General features: G+C 51.1%; 1 protein-coding gene across 1 annotated transcript in view; it reads left to right on the plus strand.

Annotated features, from left to right (window-relative positions):
• arid1b (AT-rich interactive domain 1B) overlaps nt 1-24,428 on the plus strand; it is a 27,402-nt gene extending 2,974 nt beyond the window's left edge. The window contains 23 exon segments of the mRNA XM_027279283.1: nt 3,047-3,238; nt 4,155-4,183; nt 4,216-4,375; nt 5,065-5,178; nt 9,066-9,312; nt 9,401-9,484; nt 9,720-9,872; nt 9,951-10,305; nt 12,075-12,220; nt 12,310-12,419; nt 15,532-15,672; nt 17,571-17,780; nt 17,865-18,084; nt 19,093-19,228; nt 19,624-19,811; nt 20,007-20,151; nt 20,243-20,356; nt 20,438-20,519; nt 20,599-21,056; nt 21,058-21,359; nt 21,429-21,559; nt 21,638-22,319; nt 22,407-24,428. Coding sequence (XP_027135084.1) covers nt 3,047-3,238; nt 4,155-4,183; nt 4,216-4,375; nt 5,065-5,178; nt 9,066-9,312; nt 9,401-9,484; nt 9,720-9,872; nt 9,951-10,305; nt 12,075-12,220; nt 12,310-12,419; nt 15,532-15,672; nt 17,571-17,780; nt 17,865-18,084; nt 19,093-19,228; nt 19,624-19,811; nt 20,007-20,151; nt 20,243-20,356; nt 20,438-20,519; nt 20,599-21,056; nt 21,058-21,359; nt 21,429-21,559; nt 21,638-22,319; nt 22,407-23,455 — 5,448 coding nt within the window. The 3' untranslated portion in view covers nt 23,456-24,428.
• The last annotated feature ends 3,072 nt before the right edge of the window (nt 24,429-27,500 follow it).

Raw genomic sequence — 27,500 nt, forward strand, 5'->3', positions numbered from 1 at the left:
GTGTGTGTGAGAGTGTGAGTGTGAGTGTGTGTGAGAGTGTGTGTGAGAGTGTGAGTGTGTGTGTGAGAGAGAGTGTGTGTGTGTGTGTGAGTGTGAGAGAGTGTGTGTGTGTGTGTGAGTGTGAGAGAGAGTATGTGTGTGAGTGTGAGAGTGTGTGTGAGAGAGTGTGTGTGTGTGTGTGTGTGTGTGTGTGTATGAGAGAGAGAGTGTGAATGTGTGTGTGTGTGTGTGTGTGTGTGTGTGTGAGTGTGTGAGTGAGAGAGTGTGTGTGTGTGTATGAGAGAGAGAGTGTGAATGTGTGTGTGTGTGTGTGTGTATGAGAGAGAGAGTGTGAATGTGTGTGTGTGTGTATGAGAGAGAGAGTGTGAGCGTGAGTGTGAGCGTGAGTGTGTGTGTGAGTGAGTGTGTGAGTGTGTGAGTGTGTGTGTGTGTATGAGAGAGAGAGTGTGAGCGTGAGTGTGTGTGTGAGTGTGTGTGTGAGTGAGTTGGTGTGTGTGAGTGAGAGTGTGAGTGAGAGTGTGTGTGTGTGTGTGAGTGTGTGTGAGTGTGTGTGTGTGTGAGTGAGTTGGTGTGTGTGAGTGAGAGTGAGAGAGTGTGAGAGAGTGTGTGTGTGTGAGAGTGAGAGAGAGAGTGTGAGTGTGTGAGCGTGAGTAAGTTGGTGTGTGTGTGTGTGTGAGAGAGTGTGAGAGAGTGTGTGTGTGAGAGAGAGTGTGTGCGCGTGTGTGTGAGAGTGTGTGTGTGTGCTCACAGTAAGCGCTGATATATGCATATGTGTTTTATAGCTTTTAACGGTTATGAACAGTTGTGAACAGTTGTGAACAGTTATTAAAGGTTATGAACAGTTGTGAACAGTTATGAACAGTTGTGAACAGTTATGAACGGTTATAAACGGTTATTAAAGGTTAGGAACAGTTATGAACAGTTGTGAACAGTTGTGAACAGTTGTGAACGGTTATTAAAGGTTATGAACAGTTATGAACAGTTGTGAACAGTTATGAACAGTTATGAACAGTTATTAAGGGTTATGAACAGTTGTGAACGGTTATTAAAGGTTAGGAATGCTCGGACACGGTGGCAGTTCGTTAGCTGTTGTGTGTTTTTGACAGCTAATTGAGTTAATTGCTCCAGGTATGCTAATGAGGCCGTCTGAGGTGTCAGGTTGTTTCCAGTGTCAGCCTCTGTCTGCTTATAGAGCTCCGTGTGGAGGAGCAGCAGGAGCAGCAGGAGCAGGAGGTGTGTGCTGCTCCTCTCGGCCTCAGCTTTCCTTGCAGTTGGCCCGGAGCCCGTCACGGCCGCAGCAGCAGAGCCCTGACCTTCACATATGCAGATTAGCCATGTGCCATCAGCAGCAGCACAACACCAGCTCAGTGTCCGGCATGCTGCAGCCGTCAGTGCTGGTCAGTGCTGGTCAGTGCCGGTCAGTGTTGGTCAGTGTTGGTCAGTGTTGGTCAGTGCTGGTCAGTGCTGGTCAGTGTTGGCCAGTGCTGGTCAGTGTTGGTCAGTGTTGGTCAGTGCTGGTCAATGCTGGTCAGTGTTGGTCAGTGCTGGTCAGTGTTGGTCAGTGCTGGTCAGTGTTGGTCAGTGCTGGTCAGTGTTGGTCAGTGCTGGTCAATGCTGGTCAGTGCTGGTCAGTGCTGGTCAGTGTTGGTCAGTGTTGGTCAGTACTGGAGGCCTCAGCCGGTCAGTGCTGGTCAGTGTTGGTCAGTGTTGGTCAGTGCTGGTCAGTGCTGGTCAGTGCTGGTCAGTGCTGGAGGCCTCAGCCGGTCAGTGCTGCCTCACAGGGTTCAAACCGAAGTGTTTTCTTTGAGCGAACGCGAAGACGTTAGAATAAAACGTGAACGTGCTGTGTCATCATACGACTCAGCATTAAATATTGTGACCGGCGATCATCGTTAATCTGGGATAGACCAGAAATATTAAGTTTATATTTGACGAGATATTAATGTTTGATCTTTGACTCGTGGATTCGTTCATCGACAGAGACTCGTTTCTTTTAAATAAAACGTTTCTCATATTGATGAACAGCAAACTCGCTTTATATCTACATTTCTCGAGCTTCAGCCGGCTCCGATCAGATCTCACACTGAGCTCCATCTCTTCTGTTTACATCTGGATCACTGATCAGCTGTTTCCTCCGCCCGCCTCCGGCTGCGTGGACGGTTGGTGTTTGTATTTCCTGTCCTCAGCTGACTGACTGATGGAGATTACAGATCTGGATCAAACGCCTGGATCCAGTTTTGTGTGTAGAAATCAATAAAGGGTTTCTATTTTTATCTGCAGTGAAACATGTTCACTCACACAGAGACGACAGCTCAGCCTGATGCTGTGATGCGTTCACTGTCCTCCTCAGGATGAACTGCTCTGTGACGTAACATGAGGAGGAGTTTTGCACACAGTAGTTTTCATGTCACAAGTGGAAACTTTCAGAACTTCAGAAATATCTCACGGCTCGACAGCAACGGTTGCCAGGTTGACCATTTGGAGAAACTGACAAATCTAAAAATCTGAACAGCACAACGTGCTCCCAAAATAATAACATAATACTTTTCAAAATAATTTTGTTATTACACGACTTTGTTGAAGACTCATACAGAAACAACACACTGTTGCCATGGACACAATCAAATCATTTTTGATAAACACTGACAGATCTGTAATGTTCAGCGAGTCGGTCATTGTCGTGACGTTGAACACTCGCAGACACTCTTTAACTCTCTGAATACTCGGATACTTCAGGTTAGGGTGCGAACACTGACTCAGGATTTGGACGTGAGTTCAAACTCTGATGGGCTGCAGACTGGTTCCTGTGGAGGTCCAGATGTGTCTGAGTCCAGATGTGTCTGAGTCCAGATGTGGTCCGTCCTTTGCACGTCTCCTGCTCTGAAGCTTCGTCTCCATCAGATGGAGAGTTTACATTTGACTCCACTCATCATCGTCTGTTGGTTCAAACTTTATTCTCCGACTTGTTAAAACTGGAAACAAACTTGAAGCTAACGTTTCCTCTGTGATCAGAAAGTCGTCTGAACCAATCATGTCTCTCCTCCAGGTGCCGCCCATGGACCCGATGGCGATGAAGCGCTCTCAGCTCTACGGGATGAGCAACAACCCGTACTCCCAGCAGCAGGGGGCGCCGTACTCCGGCCAGCCCTACGGCTCGCCCTCCTCCCACAGATACCCGATGGGAATGCCCAGCAGGGGGCAGATGGGGATGGGAGGGATGCAGTACCCCCAGCAACAGGTAGGAGGCTCCGCCCACCGCCACAAAAACAACGTGACACAATAAAAGAAGAAAGTGTGTCTGAGAAACATCTGTGTGTGTGTGTGTGTGTGTGTGTGTGTGTGTGTGTCTGTGTGTGTAGTTGTGTGTATCTGTGTGTAGTTGTAGTTGTGTGTCTGTGTGTGTATTTGTGTGTAGTTGTAGTTGTGTGTAGTTGTGTGTATCTGTGTGTAGTTGTGTGTAGTTGTGTGTATCTGTGTGTAGTTGTAGTTGTGTGTCTGTGTGTGTATCTGTGTGTAGTTGTGTGTAGTTGTAGTTGTGTGTAGTTGTGTGTATCTGTGTGTAGTTGTGTGTAGTTGTGTGTATCTGTGTGTAGTTGTGTGTAGTTGTGTGTATTGTGTGTATTGTGTGTGTGTGTGCTTGCCTCACATTCTGGCATCACTTCACTTGTTGTTTGTTTGTTTGTTGGATCGTTGCTGATTCATGTGCAGCATCATCACCTCGTCACTGTGGACAACAGAGCTATTGATGTTGTCGGACCACATGGCTGCTGCAGAGCCCGAGCCGGGCCAAACCGGGCCGGGCCAGGCTATTCTAGTGCAGACTGACTGAGGTTATTTTTAGACTCCAGACTTCTGGTTTGGGTTTGCTGGTGCTGCCTCCGGTACGTCACAGAGAAGAAGTTTAAATCAGGTTGAGTTAGATTTCCTCGGATCAGAAAAACAAGACTCGGCCCGGTTCTGCTGTTCATCTGTACGGTCACCGATTGGTTAGACTTTCAAAATAAAGCTTGCTGAGAACTCTTTAACATTTTGGTTTGGTTGTAGAGTCACAGACCGTGAAGTCTGAGTGACTTAAATAAATCCTGACTGTCTCTAAGACGTTAACGTGCTACGACTCTTCATTGCTTCATCCCTGATGTCTCCTGTGTCCTCAGATGGGCTCTCAGTACCCTCAGCAGCAGCAGCAGCAGCAGCAGCAGCAGCAGCAGCAGCAGCGCAGCAGCAGCAGCAGCAGCAGCAGCAGCAGCAGCAGCAGCAGCAGAGCGTGGGCGGGTACTGTCAGCCGGGTCAGCCGCCGTACTTCAGCCCACCACAGCAGCAGCCCGCCGCCCCGAGCCAGCCGCCGTACATGCAGCCACGCCCACTGCCACAACAGGTAGACCTGACCGCCGTCTGAGCTAACATGAGCTAACATGAGCTAATATGAGCTAACAGACTGAGCTAACATGAGCTAACATGAGCTAACATGAGCTAACAGACTGAGTTAACATGAGCTAACATGAGCTAACAAACTAAGCTAACATGAGCTAACAGCAGTTAACATGAGCTAACAAACTAAGCTAACATGAGCTAACAGCAGCTAACAGACTGAGCTAACATGAGCTAACATGAGCTAACAAACTAAGCTAACATCAGCTAACAAACTAAGCTAACATGAGCTAACAGCAGCTAACAGACTGAGCTAACATGAGCTAACAGACTGAGCTAACAGACTGAGCTAACATGAGCTAACAGCAGCTACAGCTGTCAGCAGTTTACTTCACTGTCCATCATAAACTCTGTAAATCACAGAGAGTTGAGGCGGAGCAGCCGGAGGACATCAGAGGGAAAACCAGAAAACATTTCCTCCATAAAATATGATCCAGTTTCACCAGAATCAGTGAAATAGTTGCTGCTGTGTGACTTAGTGCCGTAAAGCATTACGTACTTCTCCCGACCCGGAGCCCAAAGTTACATAGTGTAATGTAACATCAGAGGAAAAGTCTCCTTCAGTGTTAAACAGATGAACTCCTTGTGTTGTCAATCTAAGTTTTTTGTTTTGTGTCTCCGCCCGTCTCGATTCAGGAGGTGCCGCAGGAGGCGTACGGGGGGCGGGGCCAGTCTGCTGCTATGACTCCTGGGAAGCCGAACCACGAGGAGATGAGCCTGAGCCAACAGGAGAGGCCGTCCAGCCTGCCGGTAAGTCTGAACACAGTCTGAGACGACATCTCATTTGAACATGGGGACTCATGGAGACTGACTGTTTCTGGGACTTGTGAACTGCGGAGGCTGCTGATTGGCTCATTTGTGATGTTGGTTTGGGTTGGTTAGTCAGAGCACAGAGATCGGTTAGCCAATCATTCAGAGGTTCAGATTGGCCAATGGTAGCCACGGATCATGAACATCGTGAAGCAGTTCATAGCTGGTGGAGGCTGAACGAGGGTACAGACCGATCCTGAGCTGCTTATATCTGAGGTCCGGCCCGGCCCAGAGAAAGGACGCGTCGTCAAACGTCTTCAGTCCCTCAGATTCACAGACCAGCTGTGAGCTTCTCACTTCCTGTCCTGGTTCCGACAGATGGAGCTCCATTGTTGTATCAGGCCGAGCGCTCGTGGTTCAGACGTGTCTCCGACCTCCCTGCTGGCTCGTCCTTGTTGTCGATAATGACGCCGTCCTCGTTTTTTTTCTGAGGCTGAACCTGGCAGGAAGTGTCACGCTCTGAGCGCCTGATACTTCCTGCTGGGCTGGCTGGACCTCACGGAGAGAGACACAACTGAAATAATGAACCAGGTGAACGCTGACTGAAGCGTCATTCACATGTAAAGTGTTCAGCTCTGCAGTGAAGGCTGCACTTCTTTATAGTGTTATATTTATGTCTGACATTTCTAATTATAAGAAGAGAAGTGTCAGCACTGACCTCCCAGTATTTTCATCATTGATTAATATGTTAATTATCTATTTTCCCACCCAAAGTATTCAGTCACACTGAAAACAGCCTTTGAGAAGTGGCTGCTTCCAATGTGACTGAAATGGTGATGGAGATATTTGGGCTTCACTTTTGTCGAGTTGTCAAGTCGCCCATCTTTCCAAGTTCACCTGCGGGTCTAGACCTGCCAGGAGGTCGTAAGATCATCTCCAAACGGTGATGAAACCACCTGGAATGACCAGCTGCAGTGATGGCACGTTAAAGACCGGAGGAGCCCGGGGATCGATCCACCGATCATGTGATCGACGACCCGCTCCACCTCCTGAGTCGTTTCACCAGACTCGTGATCCTTTGAGACTAAAATTTAATATTCAGTTTATCAAATAAAATAAGATCAAACGTGTCAGCTGCAGTCAGTCTGTTATAAATAATATGAAAAGGAAGTGATGGAGGTCCGCTGATGGAGCTCTGGGGAACTCCTGAGTCTGAGAGATAAACGAACCTCCGCAGACGTCAGCAGAATATTTACCCTGAAAAGAAAAATCACTGCGACTGTGAACGCTCCTCTCTTTAATTCTCTGTCTGTCTGTCTCTCTCTATCTGTCTGTCTGTCTGTCTCTCTCTGTCTTTCTCTCTCTCTCTGTCTGTCTCACGTTCATCCTCTCCTCCTCTCCTCCTTTCTGTCGTCTCCTTCTTTCTTTGGAGCCTCCTTTTGAAGTCGGGGGTGCTGATGCAGTTGCCATGGCGACAGGCGGACAGGAGGGAGACGGCTCGGTTGCAGGAAAGAGAATAAAAAATAAATAAATAAATGAAACAAACCGACGGCCTCGCAGACTCTTTAACGAGTCGACTTCTTGATTTTCACGATGTGTGATCGCTGGTTTGTTTCTGCTGCCCGTCGTCGTCTGCGCCGTTTAATATTCATGAGATGAAAGAAAACAAAACGAGTTTCAGTGACACGTCGTTTATTAAATCAGCAGCAAAGATTTTAAAACACTCAGTCCTGGAAAACCTTGAAAATATCTCCTAAGTCCTTGAAGTGTCATTTTGAAGTCATTCTCTTTTTAATGTCGTTTGAACACGACGAGTTTTAACGAGCGGCGACTTGAAAAGTAATAATCAATAATCTGCTCCCCTGATTGGCTGATCGATGTGACATCACACTGCAGGAGCATCGACAGACGACCCACTGCCATGATTGTGTGAGTTAAACAGAGAGGAGGAGGAGGAGGAGGAGGAGGAGGAGAGGGAAAAAGTAGGAGGTGAAAGATGAAGGACAGGAAGTTGAGGAGAAGGGTAAACAATGAGTAGGAGGAGGGAAGACAGGTGAGGAAGAGGAGGGAGGAATACAGGAGGAGACAAATTTAAATTACAACGACAGTCGACTCACAGAAGAGAGGAGAGAAGGAGGTGAAGAGGCTGATTAAAGGAGGATGGAGGGAGGAGGAGGAGGAGGAGAAAAGGTTTAGGAGTAAAGCAACCCCCGAAAAATAATGAAATGACTGGAGGAAAAAGAGGAGGAGAGGAAATGGAGAGAAAGAGTGAGCGAACAAGCAAAGAGAGGAGGGAGGATGGAGGAGTAGGAAAGGAGGAGAAGGGAGGATAAAAGAAACTGAGGGATGGAAGGAGGACAAAGAAAGGAGAGGATGATGTAATGAGAGAGAAGAGGAGGTGAGGAAGGAGGTGAAGTATGAGGTAATAAGAGGAAATGAAAGTGAGGAGGAAGGAGGCGAGGAAGAGGTGAAGAAAGGAGAGGAGGAGGAGGAGAGGAAGGTCGAGCGAGGATTCAGACACTCTCTCTCTTTATAATTAGAACACACACCAGGAGAGAGTGTGTGTGTGTGTGTGTGTGTGTGTGTGTGTGTGTGTGTGTGTGTGTGTGTGTGTGTGTGTGTGATGCAGCGCAGCAGCTGATTGGTTGAGCTGTTGGCAAGGGGTGGAGGGGGAGGGAGGGAGGATGGGTTGCCGCGCTGTGATTGGCTGGCACGAGGCCCAGGGGCAGATGGGAGATTTCAGCGCAGTGCTCGTCTCCTTTCTGCTTCCTCGTTTCCTCGTCTGCTTTTCACTCCATCGGTCTGTTTCACTCCTCCTGCTCCTCCTGCTCCTCCTCCTCCTGCTCCTCCTGCTCCTCCTGCTCCTCCTCCTCCTCCTCTTCCTTTTTCTTGATTCTACTTTTCCCAACAACCAGTTATCTTCATCTCCTTCTCTCCTTCCTCCTCACCTTCCGTCTCTCCTCTGTTCCTTTCACCACCTCCTTTCTTTGTTTCTCCTTCACTTCTCCTCCTCCTCCTTTCCTCGCCTCCGTTTTATGATAAAGTCACCTCCTCGCGTCCAGACAACAAAGACTGGAGGAAAAGCATCATGAAATAAAAACTACAAATCCCAGCGGACACGTCAGGTTTTCAGTCGTGTCACCTCAGGTCTTTATAAACGAATATCGTATTGACCAATCACGTGCGAGCCGGCGGGTTAGAGATCGACTTCCTCCATCAGGTGTTTCCCCTCCAGACTTTGGTCGTTTTTCTAAATTTGTAAATATGTCACAGAGTTATGATCTGAAGTTTGCAGAGGGCGTTTTATTTTGAAAATCAGACTTCTGGTCAGCTGTGTGCTGATGGACACGGAGCAGAGCGGAGAGGCGCTCCGGGCGGTTTCAAACATTGGTGCACAACAAACGTTTGTCGACATCATCCGCGTCTTCATCGTCCATCAGGAAGTCTTGGCCCGGATATCCACGAGCTCCAGAACTTCAGAAGTTAAATGTTCAGTGTGTGTGAAACACATCGATCTGCTGATGGTTGTTTTTATGTTGGACCGGCTCATATTTATCTCAAACCACATGAGCAGACTCAGTCAGGAGATGATCTGAGATGGTTCTGATTCACTTTGCTGCGGTCGCTGAGTCGATGAAGAATCTGCAGTTTTCCACTCGGTTCTGTTGGTTTTGGTCGGACTCTTAATGTCCTCCAGCTGGAGCAGCCGAGGCGTTTTCCACCTCCTCGGCTCATTTCGGAGCCGCTGAGCGAGCCGCTGATCTTCCTGTAAGTGTGTTGACATCATGCGGCGAGCTGCAGCTGTGATGTGTCATCAAACGACTCGTCGCCACCTGAACCAACAGAAAGTGATTCATGACTCCATGAAGTGTGTCGCTGTGTTTCAGGATCTGTCCGGCTCCATCGATGACCTGCCCACCGGCACCGAGGCGGCGGTGAGTTCAGGGGCGTCGGGCTCCGGCAGCGCTCAGGGCGACCAGGGGACCCCGGCTCGTTCTCCTTTCTCCCCCCACGTCTCTCCTCGACTCCCCCCGCCAGCTCGCACCGGGCCCTCACCTTCCCCCTCGCCGTCCCCCGCCGGGTCCAGCAGCCAATCACGATCCGGACCAATGTCACCCGCCACCAGCGGACCAGGTGACTCTTCAAACTCACTGCACCTTCCTGCGTAGACGCTCAGGTAGACGCCGTGTGGTGGTATTAACGCTGTGTGTCTCCCTCTCAGGCTCTCAGCTGGCCCCTCAGGTCTCTGGTCCTGGATCAGATGTTGGTCCTCATCCCTCCCAGTCTGCCATGACTCAGGACAGAGGTACGGCTGACTCATCAGTTTGTGGATGACTTGTTCATTTCCTCAGAGCTGAGCACCGAATGAACTGAAGGCCTCGCAGCAAAGATGTCAAACTCATGGTGGCAGCTCAGAGGATTCATCCTCTGGGGACCCTGAATGTCATATAGATATAACGAACACAAAGCTAGCAGTTTCCCCCTGCTCCCAGTCTTTGTGCTAAGCTAGGCTAAGCACGTCCATGTGTCTGTTTTTTCAGGTTTCCCTCCCTCCATGCAGCGTAGCACCCAGGGGCCTCAGTTTGGCCCCCAGCAGTCGGCACCACCCATGTCCCCTCACTCAGCACCGGGGGGGCCCATGCACCACGGCTCCTATCAGCAGGGCGGCTCATACGGCCAGTACGGACCTCCAGGTATTCACGGTGACCTCGAATGAAGAACACGTTTATAAAAGTGAAACGGTTTGAACAAACGTTCCTCTTCCCCTCCAGGTAACTACCCTCGGCCCCCCCACTATGGTGGAGCCCCCAGTGCCAACTACAGTAGCCCTGGCCCGGGACCCGGATTAGCCAACAGCCTGGGGTTGAATGCCAGCAGTCCCATGCACGGTCAGGGCCCATCCACCCCGGCAGGTCGCGGCCCTGGGCCCGGCCCCGGGGGACGACCTTACCCCGCCGGAGGGAGCACCATGGCCCCCACGTCCCCTGGCATGCCACAGCCTGCTGGGCAGGGTATGGGGCCGCCGGGGCCCAACGCTGGCCGCAAACCGCCTGAGATGGGCCCCAACGTTGGGCCCAGTGCCAACTCGTCATCCTCGTCGAACTCTGCCACAGCCGCCCAGGGCAGGTGAGTCTAACGTCCGTGAACATCTGTGTAACAGTATCACAAGTTCTTTAGTGGATCCTAAACGGATCCTGAACCACCTCAGAGTGAAATAAAGAAATCCTTTCATTGGCTGGTTGCTGAGTTTTGGTACTTTTTCTTGTTTGAAGCTGCAGATTTGAGAGTTCAGACCAAATCAAAGTTGTTGTTGTTACTTCTCCTCGTCCCTCCATCCCTCCAGGCCTCCTTTCACTCGTTCCCCAGCCTACCACAACCAGTCCTGGCCCGGGGGTCGACCTGCCCTCTCTCCTACCCTTCACTCCTCTCATCCTCCTCCTCCTCACCACCATCCCCCTCCTCCACCACCTCCACACCCTCCTCACCACTCCCAGCAGGGAACCTATGCTCAGCCCCAACCCACCGTGCAGACCCCCCCCGAGCATTATGGGTAGGTTTGGTACCAGAGCCTGACAGATACGTGACGTTAAGAGGGTTGAGCTAACAAAACGTACTGACATAAAGATGGACGACGTCTCCACACTTCCTCCTCCTGCACAAAAATGAAGTCAAAGTATCTCGAACGCTCTCACAGTATCGAGATGTCCCCATACATCCATCAAGTTCATCACAGGCAGCGTTCAGCTGACCTGAAACCTCATTTTCATAGCATCAAATAACTGATCCCATCTGCTAACATGAGCTATACTGTAGCCAGACACCAGGGGGCGATCTAGATGTGTTGACTTCACTTTTGGGGAGCTGTCATGTCGTCCGTCTTTGTATACAGTCAGTGGTTTATTCACCCTGATGGAGCTGATGGAGCTGTATGTATGTGTCAGGCTCTGCTGCTCACAGAGGTTATGGGATGTTTTACTAACCAGACCACCTGCATGGCTTCAGAGAGGCCGCCGCCGCCGCTGCTGCTGCTGCTGCTGATAATGATGATGATGATGATGTGTCTTCATCAGGAAATAAAACTTATTATTCTGCCAGAGCTGCTTAAGCTTAATTCATGATCAGTGTTTTCAAACTTTTGACGCCTCACAGCACCTCAGAAAATGTTACGTTCTCCAAATAAAACCGTCGTGATAAACAAAAATACAACCGCGTGGGTCAACGCTGTTCAGCTACAGACAGTTCACCGGGTCAGGTTCTTGAGCTAATTTGATGAACTCCTGACCCGCACTACTCGTGTTCGTGTCCATGAGCGTTCACATAGCAACCAACTCCATGCTTTTAAATTTTGGGTTGTTCATGGACGGCTTGCACAGACCCGTGTGGACGTGGGCAGTTCCTGACAAACAGGAGTCAGTATTAGGATTGCCATCAACCATAACCATAATAATATATTCACACAGGTGTCACAGGTATTGGTTCTACCATTAAATTAGCTAAATAAAATTGCCCCAAACCAACCAACCCAGCAATGGACTCCTCCAACTGCCAACATCCAATATTCATCCAGTTGCCCAACCCTATTGCGTCCATGCCTGTTCCTTATCCATCATACCAAACATTATATCCTGTTGAGGGACAGTAGTGTTGTGTAATTGACTGTAAAAGGACCTAAGACTGAGCTCCACCAGCTTCAAGAAGACAAGAACTGATCACAAGGAAAGCTTCAGTTCTGTCTCTCCATCGTCTTCTTCAGCTGCCTTTGTCTCCACTAACTGCACGAGTCCTGAAGACTCTTCTTCCTCAGTGTAACCTCCTGCATGCAAGCTGCTACCTCCCCTCAGTTTGATCATAGCTCGTAATGATACTTAAACCCCTTCTTCTTCTGTGGTGTCCAGGCAGGGCAGCTATCTGGGTATGGCACCAATGGGAGGAATGGGCCCTGGTGGCCCTGGAGGTCCTGGAGGTCCCTACAGCCAGCAACCAGGCAGCAACTCTGGGAGGATGACACCGCAGGGACCCCCCTACAACGCCCCAAACTCTGGTAGGACCATAGATCCCAGAGCCTGTTAGGATTATGGGTAATTTTGGAGGACTTGGATTTTGTGAATGACTTCATGATTGATCTTTCAGGCCCCATGATGATGCCATCAGAGGGGATGGGTGCTCATCCAGATGCCAAGCAGAGGGTTGAGCTCAGTAAAGAGGGCGTCTGCCCTGCAGCCGAACCACCCAAACCCAAGGTACGTCCTTTTGGCTTTGTTAACCAATCACAGTGGCTGTTTGCTCTGCCAACCACGCCAGCTTCAACGTCATCATGCTCTCCTAGCATGTCCTAACAGATGCATGCGTGCTGAGCCTAATGCAAGAATGCGTCTCTACAGCACTGATAGCTTGTGTTGAGTATTTGTGTGGCAGCTTTCATGCAAAGATGTTTCAGCCTCATTATCCAGGTCCTGGTCCGACAACTTGGGTTCGGGTTAGTCCTTCTTTTCCATCTTCCAACACCTGCTGATGGATCCTGAGGCATACTCAGGTCCAGTGAGATTCATAATCCCTTCAGTTGGTTCTGGGTCTCCTGGCCTTTGGACATAGACCTCCACGTCACCCTGACCTCCTTTTTAAAATATTGAGGGTATCCCAAGACTCACAACCTTTGAGCTCTTGGATCAGAATCTTTGGTCAAATCCCAGAGATCCTGACTTCAGTTAAACGTTTGAATGTAGACCAACAGTCTACTTTTCGTAGAGTTGTCTGACCGATCAACAGAAAGACCCAGAAAAGCCTCTGAGAGCTCTGCAGAAGCTGCCTTCAGCTTGAAGGCCGACAGCGACAATCTCCCCGGTCTACTTTCCGTGTTAGAGTTGCCTGGCTCTTTGCCAGGATCTCTTTCAGGTCAACAGAAACTCCTCTTGGCCTTTGAGAACTCTGCAGAAGCTACGTGTCTGCTGATTTCACATGAGAGTCCCATGAGACCCATTTTCAGGTTGCTGCCACAACAGGCACTGATGACCTTCTGGTTCAAAGCAGATCAAATGGAGAGTTTGGTATTGTCAAAGACCTTCAGTAAAGTCTTCAACTGCCTCAGCAAGAAGTGCTCAGTTCAGCACCGTCCTCAACCTTGCCTTATATTCTCCAGATGTATGGCCACAGATTGGATGATACAACTTCCAGACCACAGTATAATTCTACCATGTTGCTGCAGTTTTATCACAACTCATTTTAAAAACACAGCTTCCGCTTTAATTTGATTTTCTTCATGAGAACAAACATCTACAAACCCAGTTTCTCCGCAACCCGGTCAGTCCTGAACTCTCCCCCAGAAACCAGCTTCCGTCTGGGCAGAGAGAGCCGGGTAAGTCCCTCTGTTTAGTGACGGTGATGTGAACAAAAAACTCACGTCTGGAAATGACAGACGCTCCCGGGTTACATAGAACCGGCGCTGTGTAGCGCTCTCTGGAGGTTAAAGGCACTTGTCCTTTGGTGGTTGGCCCAGATGAATCTGAACCTTCTAAAGGTTCTTTGAACTCAAACAATAAAATGTATTATTGGAGAAATCAGCCGAAATAAGTTGGGGAACACTCTGTGAGATTTCAACTTGGCTCTAAACAGGTTTTTTAAATCAGAACAGAAGCATCTGTCAGACTTTGTCGGCACCTCGTAGAAGAAAACTGTATTTCAGATTGACGTGTCGGAGTGTTTGTTCCAGCCAGCAGAGCTTCCACAAAGAAGATGACTCCCTGCTGCGTTTTTTTTTTTCCGTTTCTTGGCACTCCTCGGCGTGTTATTCGACAGTATTGATCAGTTTGTTTCCAGCAGCATGGCGTTCGTTACACTTGTCATTGTTTCATCTCGGTTTGGCTGTTTTTGGAAGTGAAACCCAAAATAACCAGTTCCTGCCAACACGAGCCAGTTCCCTCCGACGCAGCTTCGTCTTGTTTCATCTTGTTTTTTCGACGCTTGTTTAGTTCACGCTCAGCTCGGCAGCTGGAGAGTTTTGAAAGCTCTGACTTCTCCCCGCTGCCGTCTTCTGACTTGCCTCTGCTCATTATCCAATAGTGACGAGTCGGCCTTGATCACGGATCTGTGTAGGACGTAGATCTGGCGGTCGGGGTTACGCGAGACGACTCGTCTTTGTCTCCGCTTTGACTCGGCTTCACTTGATGAGGAGTGGCTGCTTTGTGTCGGCGGTTCGCCGAGTTTCTCCAGAGAAACTTGAGTTCCTGCTAATTTAGTTTTTTAGCGCTGAAGTGGTTTGCTCATATTTCGACGTTAGGTGTGTGTTAGCTGTCAGAGAGACTTCAGAACAGATGTGAGACGACAGGAAAATGTGAACAGGGTGCAAACTCTAAAGTCGAGCAGCTCAGATTGATTTCAAACTCAATTCTTCTGTTTTCTATTTTATTTGGAGAAAAACTCAAAACCACAGAAACCTGCCTGTCGAATTTCTGATGTTTGGTTCTTAAATTCTAATTTTAACTCGGTAACATATTAGTGAGTTAATGCTGCACGCTTTATTCATTCATTTTGAATAATGAATTCATTCAGTTTGCTCTTATGTGGCTTTATTAGATTAAGATTTATTTAGTTTCAACATTAAACGTATGACACGTGTGTTAACGCTGAATTAGTCAAACAACATTTAAATCATTGGCTGAATAGTTTGAAGCTTGTTTTTATGCTGATATTATTCATATTATAATATTTGAACTCGTTTGTTTCCGTGATCTGACTTCAGTCCACGTTCACTGTTTGCTCCCGGCTGCACCATGAAAAACTTTTATATAACAAACGTTATAAACTGTAAGCACTAATTCCACGTTCTCGTTGAACTGCCTACAAACACTTGTGTTGATGGAGCTGATCGGTGATCTTCGTCTAATAAAAAATAAACAGAATTGTTAAGGAGAGGATGAAGATGCTTTACATGACCCACCGATCGAAGACACTGGATGCACACGTCAGCGGATAGATCTGATGAACTAGTTCTAGATGAATGACGACCTGACGGATGCTGTGGGTGCACGAGGAGAGGCCGTCGTACTGGATCCAGTATTTGTGGACAGACTTAAATCGCCTCTACTTTTCTAGACGTCACTGAATGTTTGGTCTTGTGTTGTGAACCTGACCAGGACTTACCTGTCCAGGTATCTGCTTCCTGTCTGCTTAACGAGCCTCATTAACCCGACTGTCCATCTGCTCCCAGCTGCTAACGCCAACGTCTTGTCGGCTCTGTGTCTTTCAAATCTTTGACTTCCTCGGCCGTCCTGGCGTCCCCTCACCACGTGGTTCTGTTGTGTGTTTGTGTTTGTGTGTCTGTGTGTGGATGATGTGTGTGTGTGTTTTGTATCACAGGACAGCTACAGCTCTCAGTGTGTGTCCAAGCCCCCCACCCCCTCCCCCATGTCCCCCAGCTCAGCTAGTCTGTCCTCCTGTCACGGGGAGGACAGTGATAGCATTAGCAGCCCCGCCTGGCCCAAGACGTCCACCAGCCCTGTAAGTGCAAAACAAAACTGTTTTTGAGGCTTCTGTGTTTGTCAAGTCCTCGGGTGAAAACCTTCCGACTCCAGAGGATCCGAAAACCCGAAGAGCTCGCTGAGGTTCATCTAATTAACGACAAAATGCAAAATGTGACTTCATGGAGACGTGAGGTTTTCATCAGACGAAGCAGCCGTTCTTATTATTTGGAATCGTTCACGTCCAAAAGCTGCTTTTTATTTTGCTGTTTGTCTTTGCTGAGACTTTCTCATTCAAAGCAACCTGATGCTTTAACCATGTCCAGCTGTACTCGAGTATTTACTCTGATTACATTACTTCTGATCCTCAACGCCTGTTGGTACAAACACTCAGTCCGTCAGCTTGGCGGTGAGCTCAGAGCGACGGGTACCCGTCGCTCTGAGCTCACCGCCAAGCTGACGGACTGAGCTAACAGCAGCTACAGCTGCTTCATGCTCGCTCACTCTCAGCGTCCTCTTCACTCTCTCCTCCTCTGCCATCATGTCCGTAGAAGCTGCTGACACCTTCATCTTTTGGTGCTCTAAAATCAGCAGCAACGATTTCAGGCGTGGACCGCGTGAACCCGTCGAGCCGCGCTCTTTAAACGCGTTCGTTTCAGCTTCCTTTTTCTCGCATCGGGGAACGTCAGCGTCTGGTTTGGAGGGAGGTTAAAGTTCGGACAGAAATTCAAGACGTGTAACATTTTGTCTTGAACGTAACTCACCTTTTGAATACACAGGAAAAGACACAAGATGGAGTTTTAATGAGAAAGTCTCTGTTTGTTTCAGTCGACGTCCTCTGGTTCTGCACAGTGCCGCCCAACCTCCTCCGAGCTGGTTTCTGTAATTTCAAACTTCTTCCACGTATTGATTAGACTTCATGGTCGTCAGCACAAATAGATCCAGAAACTGGACTGATCCGTTTCATTATGAACCTCTGACCACGTCCTGCCACTGTTGGTAACAAACACCACCTCTTACTGTAACCGTCGGTTACCGCCGTCTAAAGAAATGAAACCTGCTCGTCATGGCGACGATGCTTCAGTGGTTCATGTTCCCCTGAGGATACGAGAGGCTGAGAAGTATTTTTACAAGGAAAAGCGTCACAAACATGAAACTGATCAAATGTTTTGCAGAAAATTCAAAATAATTCATCAGCCGCGACGTCTGTCCGGTTTTAAAGAAGCTTCGATCTGCAAAAGGAAACGTTACGGAAACGTTCTGAATCCGTCGACTTTGAGTTGTCAGTGTTTGCGTGAATACAGAGGTTGGGTTGTACTGTCGTTTTGTGTCATCGTGATGTGAGACTGCACAGTACGCACTGAACAACCACCTGAGGAGATTTTACAAAGTTTTACAAATTAAGGATCAGCTGATTTTAGACAAAACATAAATCTCACTGCGATCATGTGACACATCATTCATAACTTTAAAGAAGTAAAATAAGTCTCGGTTAAAGTCGGGATCATTGAACAGAACTCCGATGAGGCTCAATAAAAGATCGAACAGTTCAAATGTGATGAATCACGACATCAGCACAAACTCATCTGAAAAAAGACGTTTGTTTGTTTTCAGGTGATTTCATCTTCAGACTTTCAAAATAAAGTCAGTTTTTGTGAGCAGTGAGTTTTATTTTGTCGTCTCTTCATGCTCAATGTTTGACCACATTCCTCTTTCAAAATAAAAGCATTGTAGTATGTTGAAGGGTCAGTCACTGTCTCTGAATGGACGCCTGCTGTACAGATAACTTCACGCACTCGGTTTGAAAGATACCGTGACTGTTGAAGACGCCTGTCGGCCGCTGGGTTCTCCCCGTGTGGTTGTTGGTGGTATTGTGCAGTCTTTCTCTGCTCTGTGAACTCGAAGCTGACCGTCGTCTCCGTGTCTCGGTCTCTTCAGAAGCCCAGTGTGGCCACCATGACCAACGAGAAGATCGCCCTGCTGTATGAGATGGGCTCTGAGCCGGAGAGGAGGCTGTGGGTGGACCGGTACCTGTCCTTCATGGAGGAGAGGGGGACGCCCGTCCCAAACCTGCCCGCCGTGGGAAAGAAACCTCTGGACCTCTGCAGACTGTACCTGGCTGTCAGAGAGATCGGAGGTCTGGCCATGGTGAGACGTCCGTCTAATGTTTGAGTCTTTGAGTGTGCAGGACGACGCCGGGTTCAGGATGAGTTCAGTATGTTCTCTCTTCAGGTGAATAAGAACAAGAAGTGGAGGGAGTTGTCGTCCCAGCTGAACGTGGGGACGTCCAGCAGCTCGGCCAGCTCTCTGAAGAAGCAGTACATCCAGTACCTGTTCGCCTACGAGTGCAAGGTGGAGCGAGGAGAGGAGCCTCCACCTGAAGCCCTGGGACCTGCTGGAGACACCAAGAAACCTCCGTCACTCCAGGCCAAGATCCAGCCTCCCTCCCCAGGTAAGGAGTCACCTGTTTCCAGACCTGTCCCACCACGAGTACCTAACACATCCTGTCATCTCTGAACTGTAAAGAAACCTGTGAGGTTCTTCCAGGTGTGTCCAGGTCGACCGAGTTAAGGTAGTCCGCACAAGAACAGGTGTATTAAGGTGGAAGTCTGAGGTGAACAGCAGTGACATCACTTCCTCTCTGGACCAGCTGACAGATATCGTCCAATCATTGTGACTCATCCAGTGACGTGTTGTCACGTCTGAATGAAGCTGTTTGACGTCAGAGACGCCGTCACTTTAACATGAAGTGAAATGCTGCACACACACACACACACACACACACACACACACACACACACACACACACACACACACAGTGTGGATGTAAACATCAGTGACCTCAGTTAATTCCCACGATGCCGCTCTCTCACTTCACAGCTGATTCAGTGTTTGTACAAAAACAAACCCGGTGACCTTTGACATAAAAACACAGATTAGAGGCTCGTTAAGGTGACGACATCAGGTCCCGCCTCCTCCTCCTCCTCCTCCTCCTCCTCCTCCTCCTCCTCGTCCTCTGGGCCGGAGGAAAGAGATGATGGAAGGCTGCAGGTCGAGTGAGCTAGAGAGTGAATGAAGAGAGGGAGCAGTGCACATCCATTAACATTTAAATATGAAACAATAAAAGAAGAAATAAACTGTTCATAGAAACTAAAGCAGATGAAAGCAGCGGTCTGTTTCCTTCCCGTCACACCTGAGAGCTGAAGAGTTCTGGTGACGCCGATGAATCAGAAATAAATTTCTCTGACAGCCGCCACAGACCTGCTGATCTCCACGCCGCGTGACTTAGTGTGACTGTCACGGTTCCTCTGCCGTCTCAAACATCGCGTCTGATCCAGATCTGTTCCTGTAGCTGCTGATCCGTCCCTTTGTGTTTAGACTGTCTGACTGATGAGACGTGACGTTAACGTGATGACACGTTGTTCTCAGCAGGTTTTCTGTCTGGTCTGTATCTCTGCAGCCAACTCGGGCTCCCTGCAGGGCCCCAACACGCCTCAGTCCAGCAGCAGCTCCCTGACCGAGGCCCCCGGAGACCTGAAGCCGCCGACCCCGGCCTCCACCCCGCACAGCCAGATGGGCCCGCAGCCTGGAAACAGGTAGGGGAGGCGCTCGGATCCTGAATCCACCTGGACACAACAAATGTTCAGTGTGATGAAGGTGGATGTCAGATATGTTAAACCTGCTTTTATACCGACTATAAGTCTTTTATTAGTATTGACATGTTTGTGAGAGACGTCGTGTTGCCGGAGCCGGGACCGGGTTTCGCCTTGAGTTGTAAGTTGGTGGGTAGTTTTGCTCAGACTGGTTCTTAAAAAAAAAGTCCATATGTCTGTTCATGGGCTCCCTGCTGTGCCTGCATATGTTGATTCAGAAGCTCCAGGCTGTTCAGTGAAGTCTGCACGTCAGCAACGAGACGAGAGCAGCAAACGCCTCAGAGTCCTGCAGGACTGTTTGTGTTTCAAACGTCCGTCCTCTGTGCTTCGTCTCTCAGGAACATGGGAGGAGTGAGCGTCCAGGACCCGTTCTCTGAAGGCAGCGATCCAGCCTTCCACAACAAGCGAGGCCCGGGACCCGGCGGTGCCCCCTACCAGCAGGGAGGAGGAGGAGGAGGCCCAACAGACCCCTCCATGAGGATGCAGTATGAGGCCAACAAAGACCCCTATGGAGGACCGAGGAAAGGTGAGGAGCGAAGCCGAGAGAGAGACCAGGACCAGACAGCAGCTTCATCAGTCTGTGTGCTGTGCTGCCCCCTGTTGGTCAAACCTGCACCTCATGTTGCACACACATTACATCACCTCGGAGCAAACCTCAAAGATTTTAGATTAAACGGCTTCATTCGATTTATTTTGATGTGTCTTCGCCTGGTCCTCTCAGCTCCGGGGCCCGGCGAGGCTTTTGGTCCCGGTCAGATGCCCAGTGGTGCCATGCAGGACATGTACCCCCGTGGGCCGCCCTCGGGGCCCCTGACGGGGATGGGCCCCAGACCACAGTACCCCTACGGCCCCGGCTACGAGCGGAGGTAAGATACTGAACATGTGTAAGTCACTGAAGGTCGTCCTCATCTTCGTCTTCATTCAGTGATTCTCTGTTTGTCTTCCTCTGTACTGTAGGCCGGATCATGTGATGGGGCCTGACGGAGGCATGGCGCCCCCCGGAGGTCAGAACAGCATGGGTCCATCCGGAAACGAGGCCGGCATGTACCCGAACAGATACCCGCCCCAGAGGTGAGAGGAAGCCTGTTGATATTCAGGGGAGCTCTTCCTTTGTTTGTCTGCGGCGTTTAAGCTCGTCCTCCGTCTCTGCAGGCACGGACACGACGGTTACGGGCAGCAGTACCCTCACGGCATGGCCTACAGTTCCCATCAGCCCCTGTACCCTCAGCAGCAGGTGAGTGCTCTGCCATGCAGGTAACATTCAGTGTGTGGTGCTGTGGCGCCGCTCTGAGCTCGCTGTCGTCTCTCTGCAGGGCTACAAGCGCCCGATGGAGACGCTGTATCCGCCGGCAAAGCGTCACGAAGGCGAGGCGTTCGGCGCGCAGCAGTTCGGCGCTCAGCAGCCCGACATGTTCGGCCCGTACGGTGGAGGAGGCGGCGGGGGCTACATGGGTCCAGAGCGGCGGCCTGTTCAGGGTCAGTACCCGTACCCATACCCTCGGGACCGGCAGGGACCCCCGCAGCACGGCATGATGGGTTCAGGATCGCCGGCGGTGTCTGGGGGGCCTGGGGAGGGGCCGCAGACCAACATGTGGCACCCCAGGACGGACATGGGCTACACGTACAGCCGGCAGGGCCAGGGCCCCCCCTACCCCAGCATGGGCCGAGGGGACGACCCGGAGGGCAGGGCCCCCCAGGACAGCCAGTGGCACCCCGGCGGCCCTCCAGGCCAACGCCAGCCGCCGTACCCGCCCCACTCCTCCTCCCCCTCCATGCCCCCCCTGCCTCCGACAGCCCCCCCCTTCCTCCTTCCAGGCCACGCCCACCGCCCCGAACCATGTGACCCGCTCTCTTAGCCCCTCCTCCTTCCCTCGGCCCCTGGGGGGCTCTCTGTCCCCGAACAGCGCCCCCTACCTGCCGCCCTCCATGAAGAAGCCGGGTCACCCCGGCGGCGCCCCCCCGCCCGCTCAGAGCCTCCACCTCCTCCACAGAGAGGTCAGCTTCCCGCCCAGCTCTGTGGAGGCCACGCACCCCAAACTGAAGCCACGGCGCCGGCTCACCGCCAAGGACACGGGTACGTGCACACACACACACACACACACACTCTCACTCCGGTTCTCATTGGCTCATTTCGTCCTATCAGGAACCCCGGAGGCGTGGCGGGTGATGATGTCACTAAAGTCCGGCCTATTAGCAGAGAGCACCTGGGCTCTCGACACCATCAACATCCTGCTGTATGACGACAGCACGGTGGGCTCCTTCAGCCTCACACAGGTGAGTCACACTTGACACAACGTGGCCTCTGATTGGTCGGCTCGGTCATGATTAATACTACTTCCTGTCGTCCTGCAGCTTCCCGGTTTCCTCGAGCTCGTCGTCGAGTATTACCGCCGCTGCCTCATCCAGATCTTTGGCATCTTGGAAGAGTACGAGGTGGGAACAGAGGGCCAGAGGAGCCTGCTGGGACCTCCACCCGACCCGCCCAGAGAGGAGGAGGAGGAGGAGCTGAAGGAGCCGCCAGCCGCCACCTTCGAGTCGAACAGCCAATCAGCTGAGGAGCAGAGGATACCAAGGAGGGCGGTGGAGGAGACGGAGGCAACACCACCGCTTCTCACAGCTGCACCCGCTGCCGACGCCAACAAGGAGGCGAAAGATGGTGAAGCTGTCGTCAGAGAGGAGGTGGAGGTGAAGGAGGAACACCAGGAGCAGGCGGAGCCCCGCCCACCACAGTCCAGCAAGTATGACAAGCTGCCAATCAAGGTGGAGGAGAAGGGGCAGGAGTGGGAGGAGGTGGAGCAGCGCTGGGCCGAGCTCAGCCGACCAAACGGCTTCATCAGCGGCCTCCTGCACTGGAAGGCCGGAGGAGGAGACTCCACAGCTCACATCCAGACGGGAGACACCACCCCCCCAAACCGGCCGGCGGAGAGAGGAGGAGGAGGAGGAGGAGGAGGAGGAGGAGGCAGGGAGGAGGAAGCAGAGGGAGGCCAGGACAACCTGCCAGCCAATGAGGAGACACCACCTGAGACACAAGAAGGTAAGGATGTTGTCTGAGTAGTACCGGCGTTTGACCACTCGGTGGCGCCCTTTCTGATGATCACATGACTGCGTGTCTCCTCTCCAGGCTCCCGGTCCGAGGTCGGAGGTCAGAGGTCACTGCATCAGAGTCCCATCAGCCCTCTGGAGGACGAGCCTCGCTGCTGGGACGAGGCTCCGCTGTCCACGGCCGAGTCGTGGCAGGACTCTCTGGCCAAACGCTGCGTCTGCATCTCCAACATCGTGCGCGGCCTCTCCTTCGTCCCCGGCAACGACGCCGACATGTCTCGCCACCCGGGCCTGGTGCTGATCCTGGGCCGACTGGTGCTGCTGCACCACCACCACCCTCCCAGGAAACGTACGCCGCCCAGCTACCAGCGGGAGGAGGAGCAGGGTCTGGCCTGCAGCCGGGACGAGTGGTGGTGGGACTGCCTGGCGGCGCTCAGGGAGAACACGCTGGTGACGCTCGCCAACATGTCGGGCCAGCTGGACCTGTCGCTGTACCCCGAGAGCATCTGCCTGCCCATCCTGGACGGGCTGCTGCACTGGATGGTGTGCCCGTCCGCCGAGGCCCAGGACCCGTTCTCCACGGCGGGCGGCTTCTCCTCGCTCACCCCTCAGAGACTCGTCCTGGAGTGTCTGTGCAAGCTCAGCATCCAGGACTGCAACGTGGACCTGCTGCTCGCCACGCCGCCCTTCAGCCGCCAGCAGAAGCTCTACGCCACGCTGGTGCGCCTCGTGGGCGAGAGGAAGAGCCAGGTGTGTCGGGAGATGGCGGTGGCTGTCCTGTCCAACCTGGCGCAGGGTGACCCGACGGCGGCGCGCACCGTCGCCCTGCAGAAAGGCAGCGTGGGAACTCTGATCGGCTTCCTGGAAGACAGCGTGGCGATGGCTCAGTACCAGCAGAGCTCGCATGCCATGCTGCACGCCTCCGCCGCCGCGCCGCCGGAGCCTCCGAGCATCAACATGATGTGCCGCGCTGCCAAAGCGCTGCTGGCCATGGCGAGGGTGGAGGAGAACCGGGCGGAGTTTGTTCTGTACGAGAGCCGGCTGCTGGACATCTCGCTGTCGGCCGCCCTCAACTCCTCGGTGGCGGCGATCATGTGCGAAGTACTGTTCAAAATCGGCCGCTCGTGACATGAACACCGCCACGGAGCACGCTCAGTGGCGCTCGAAGCAGCTGGCTCCTATTCTATTTTTATTTAAAGAACAGAACACAAAAGTTTTTACATACAAATGAATATATATAGAATATATAAAGCTCCTCGGCTCCATCCGCAAAATGTTTATTTGGGATTTTTAAGTAATTTTAATACAAAAATATTTAATACTTGTATTTTTAATTTTTTATTCTTTTGTTTGTCGTTTTTTTTTTTTTTTTATTTTAACCAAAGTGTGACGCGGAGATCGAACGCTCGGGTTCTGGCGCTCTTTTTAAAACGTGGTCGTTTGTTTGGTTTTTGGGGGCGGGGCTAGTTAGAATTTGGAGGCGGGGTCAGATTTATTTAAAACAGTGACACGTTGTAGATAGGAGACACTGATGTTCAGTACTTTGTTTTGGTGCAATAGGTTTGTTTTTTTACTTTAAATGTGAATCATCGACCATCCGCAGTTTGACCATCAGTATTTTTGCCGAACCACAAACAGTATCAAGCGTCACTTTCTGTTTTTTAAGAACTTCCTGTCCTCCACCGGTCACATCCAGATCTCCCTCCTCCGTCGTCCTCCTGTAAATAGACGATGTACATTTGACTCGGTGAATTCTCGTCATTTCTAATCACGACTCTGCTCACCTGAACGTTTGGTTTCTCTCCCCGGCAGGTGAAGACTTGTTTCTGTATTTAAGGAAGAAGTTTGTTTTTGTGGGGGGCGGGGTCTGATCGGGGAGGGTGTGTTTGATTTCAGAGACTGTATGTACAGGTGTTTTGAGGGGGGCGGGGCTGTACTCATCATGTCGCTAACTGACACAACTTCAAAAACAGTTATAACAAATGTAAAGAGAAAAAAAAGGAGAACATCTACATCCTGTTTGATTTGACAGACGTTGTTTCTTCTTCGGTATGAGATCTTTCTATGTTCCACAACAAGAATAAACGTACATGAACTCTGAGCACTGTGAACGCAGCTCTGCCTTTGTTTGTGAGCCGGGTCGTTCAGAACCGTGAACACTCGTGACCCCAAAGACGAGATACCGAGTGCTGCTGACTGCTGGTCTGGACTTCACACGCATCCGAACACGTCGATGATCACGTTTATTATAAGTTCCAATTTTATGAAGTCAAACATTTAGAAAATATTAATGTGAAATGACGACAAAGATGTTTCTTAAAGAGCTTCATCAGCAGAATCTTTATTCTGTGTCCAGGCTTCAGGACCTGTTGTACAGTCACAGTATGAATGAGCATTTTAGCATTCTTTGTATAGATGAAGTGAAATCGTCTTCACTAAGTTTTCCACTTTATTTGAGCTGTTAACTCCACCCGCCTTCAGGCCGGGCGGGGTGACAAAAACAAGCACAACAAAAGAGCATCGAGAACGACCTTCGACCTTCATGACGTCCAGGCTCCAGTCCGTCGCGTGGACGGTTTTCCTGTGTCAGTTCTGAAAGCGTCCGAGCAGATGAAGCGTTTCTTCAGGTTCGTCTCAAATATACAGAATAACATTTTCCACCAGCTGGACCGGACCAGAACAAACTGGACCAGAACAAACCGGACCAGAACAAACTGGACCAGAACAAACCAGACCAGAACAAACTGGACCAGAACAAACAGGTCCAGAGGACGGTCCAGTCTGAGTCTCTGTCTTCTGATTGGTCACTTTGACTTGAAGAGCGCGTCCCAGTCCACAGGTTCTGATCCAGCTGCTGACTGGGCGGACTTCGGGATGGACGGGAAGAAGGACTGCATCTTCAGTCTGAACTCGGAGAGCTGAAGAAGAAATAAATGTTTTAATTCAGCATCGACGTTTGAAAGATGCTTCAACGTTGAAATGAAACGTCGAGTACGTACGCTGTGAACGTCGAGGACTTTCCAGACTGTGAAGCTGAGCAGGCCGACTCCACAGCAGGCGTACAACGAACCCCAACCCAGAGCTCGCAGGGCCAGAGAGGCGCCGCTCTCCGGGACCGCCGCCGTCGCTATGACTCCCTGCAGAGAGCCAGAGAGAGCCAGAGTCAGCGAACGCAACGCCAGAGTCGGCGAACGCAACGCCAGAGTCGGCGAACGCAACGCCAGAGTCAGGGAATGCAACGCCAGAGTCAGGGAACGCAACGCCAGAGTCAGCGAACGCAACGCCAGAGTCAGGGAACGCAACGCCAGAGTCAGGGAACGCAACGCCAGAGTCAGTGAACACAACGCCAGAGTCAGGGAACGCAACGCCAGAGTCAGTAAACGCAACGCCAGAGTCAGTAAACGCAACGCCAGAGTCAGCGAACGCAACGCCAGAGTCAGGGAACTCAACACAAGAGTCAGTAAACGCCAGAGTCAGTAAACACAACGCCAGAGTCAGGGAACGCAACGCCAGAGTCAGGGAACGCAACGCCAGAGTCAGGGAACGCAACGCCAGAGTCAGCGAACGCAACGCCAGAGTCAGGGAATGCAACGCCAGAGTCAGCGAACGCAACGCCAGAGTCAGCGAACGCAACGCCAGAGTCAGGGAACGCAACGCCAGAGTCAGGGAACTCAACACAAGAGTCAGTAAACGCCAGAGTCAGTAAACGCAACGCCAGAGTCAAGGGAACGCAACGCCAGAGTCAGGGAACGCAACACAAGAGTCAGTAAACGCCAGAGTTAGCGAACGCAACGCCAGAGTCAGGGAACGCAACGCCAGAGTCAGGGAACTCAACACAAGAGTCAGTAAACGCCAGAGTCAGTGAACACAACGCCAGAGTCAGGGAACGCAACACCAGAGTCAGGGAACGCAACGCCAGAGTCAGCGAACGCAACACAAGAGTCAGTAAACGCCAGAGTCAGTGAACACAACGCCAGAGTCAGGGAACGCAACGCCAGAGTCAGGGAACGCAACGCCAGAGTCAGCGAACGCAACGCCAGAGTCAGTGAACGCCAGAACTGAATTGAGTGACTCGTTAGTCGGAGGTCAGACTGTCTGCAGCCACATAATTAATTTACTCTTCGTTAGCTGAGGGTCAAAGGTCAAACCTCGGGAACATGGACTCGTACTTGAGTATTTATACTTCATGTTACTTTGTATTTGAGTTGTCCACACACGTCTGTCCACACACTTCTGTCCACACACGTCTGTCCACACACTGCTGTCCACACACGTCTGTCCACACACGTCTGTCCACACACTGCTGTTTTTAATCTCATGTCACGTCCTCTCGCTTCATGTCTGCCCGACGGAGACGACAAAGACGAGTCTGTGACGGAAATAGAGTCGAGAAACAAACGCTCGATTGTGTCACGTTTAATGAGATCCTGCAAGCAGCCAATCAGCAGCAGTTCCACTTAACGAGACGAGTCTGACGCTTGAATGTCACGGTTTGTTCTGACCCAGCTCGACCTCTGGAGGGACGTCGAGACGTCGAGCTGCAGTTCCTCTGACGTCCACTCGAGGCGGAGGCGGTCCCCATGTGTCCCCATTAGTCCCCATGTGTCCCCATTAGTCCCCATAAGTCCCCATTAGTCCCCATGTGTCCCCATTAGTCCCCATAAGTCCCCATTAGTCCCCATAAGTCCCCATTAGTCCCCATAAGTCCCCATGTGTCCCCATAAGTCCCCATGTGTCCCCATAAGTCTCCATTAGTCCCCATAAGTCTCCATTAGTCCCCATGTGTCCCCATAAGTCCCCGTGTGTCCCCATGTCCACGTCTGTACCTTATTGAACCACTCTGGACTTTTCTTCTTGGCCAGCGCGAGCGTGGAGCCGAATCCTGCGATCATGCCTGCGGACGCCACCGTGGTCAGGAACGCTGCACCTGCAGACAGGAAGTCAGGTGAGACATTAAAGGGCCGGTCACCGAATAATAACCAGCTCAGACGAACATGACGTCACACACGTTAGAGTCCACCTGCACCTGTAAATATACAGACACCTGTGACCACGCCCACATGTCAATCAGAGCGTCCGTGAACGTCACCTGACCAGGTGACACACACACACACACACACACACACACACACACACACAGGTCGACATTGGTGTGACCTCATATGAAACCCGC

Source organism: Larimichthys crocea, chromosome VI (assembly GCF_000972845.2).
Source record: "Larimichthys crocea isolate SSNF chromosome VI, L_crocea_2.0, whole genome shotgun sequence".
NCBI classification, from domain to species: Eukaryota; Metazoa; Chordata; class Actinopteri; family Sciaenidae; genus Larimichthys; species Larimichthys crocea.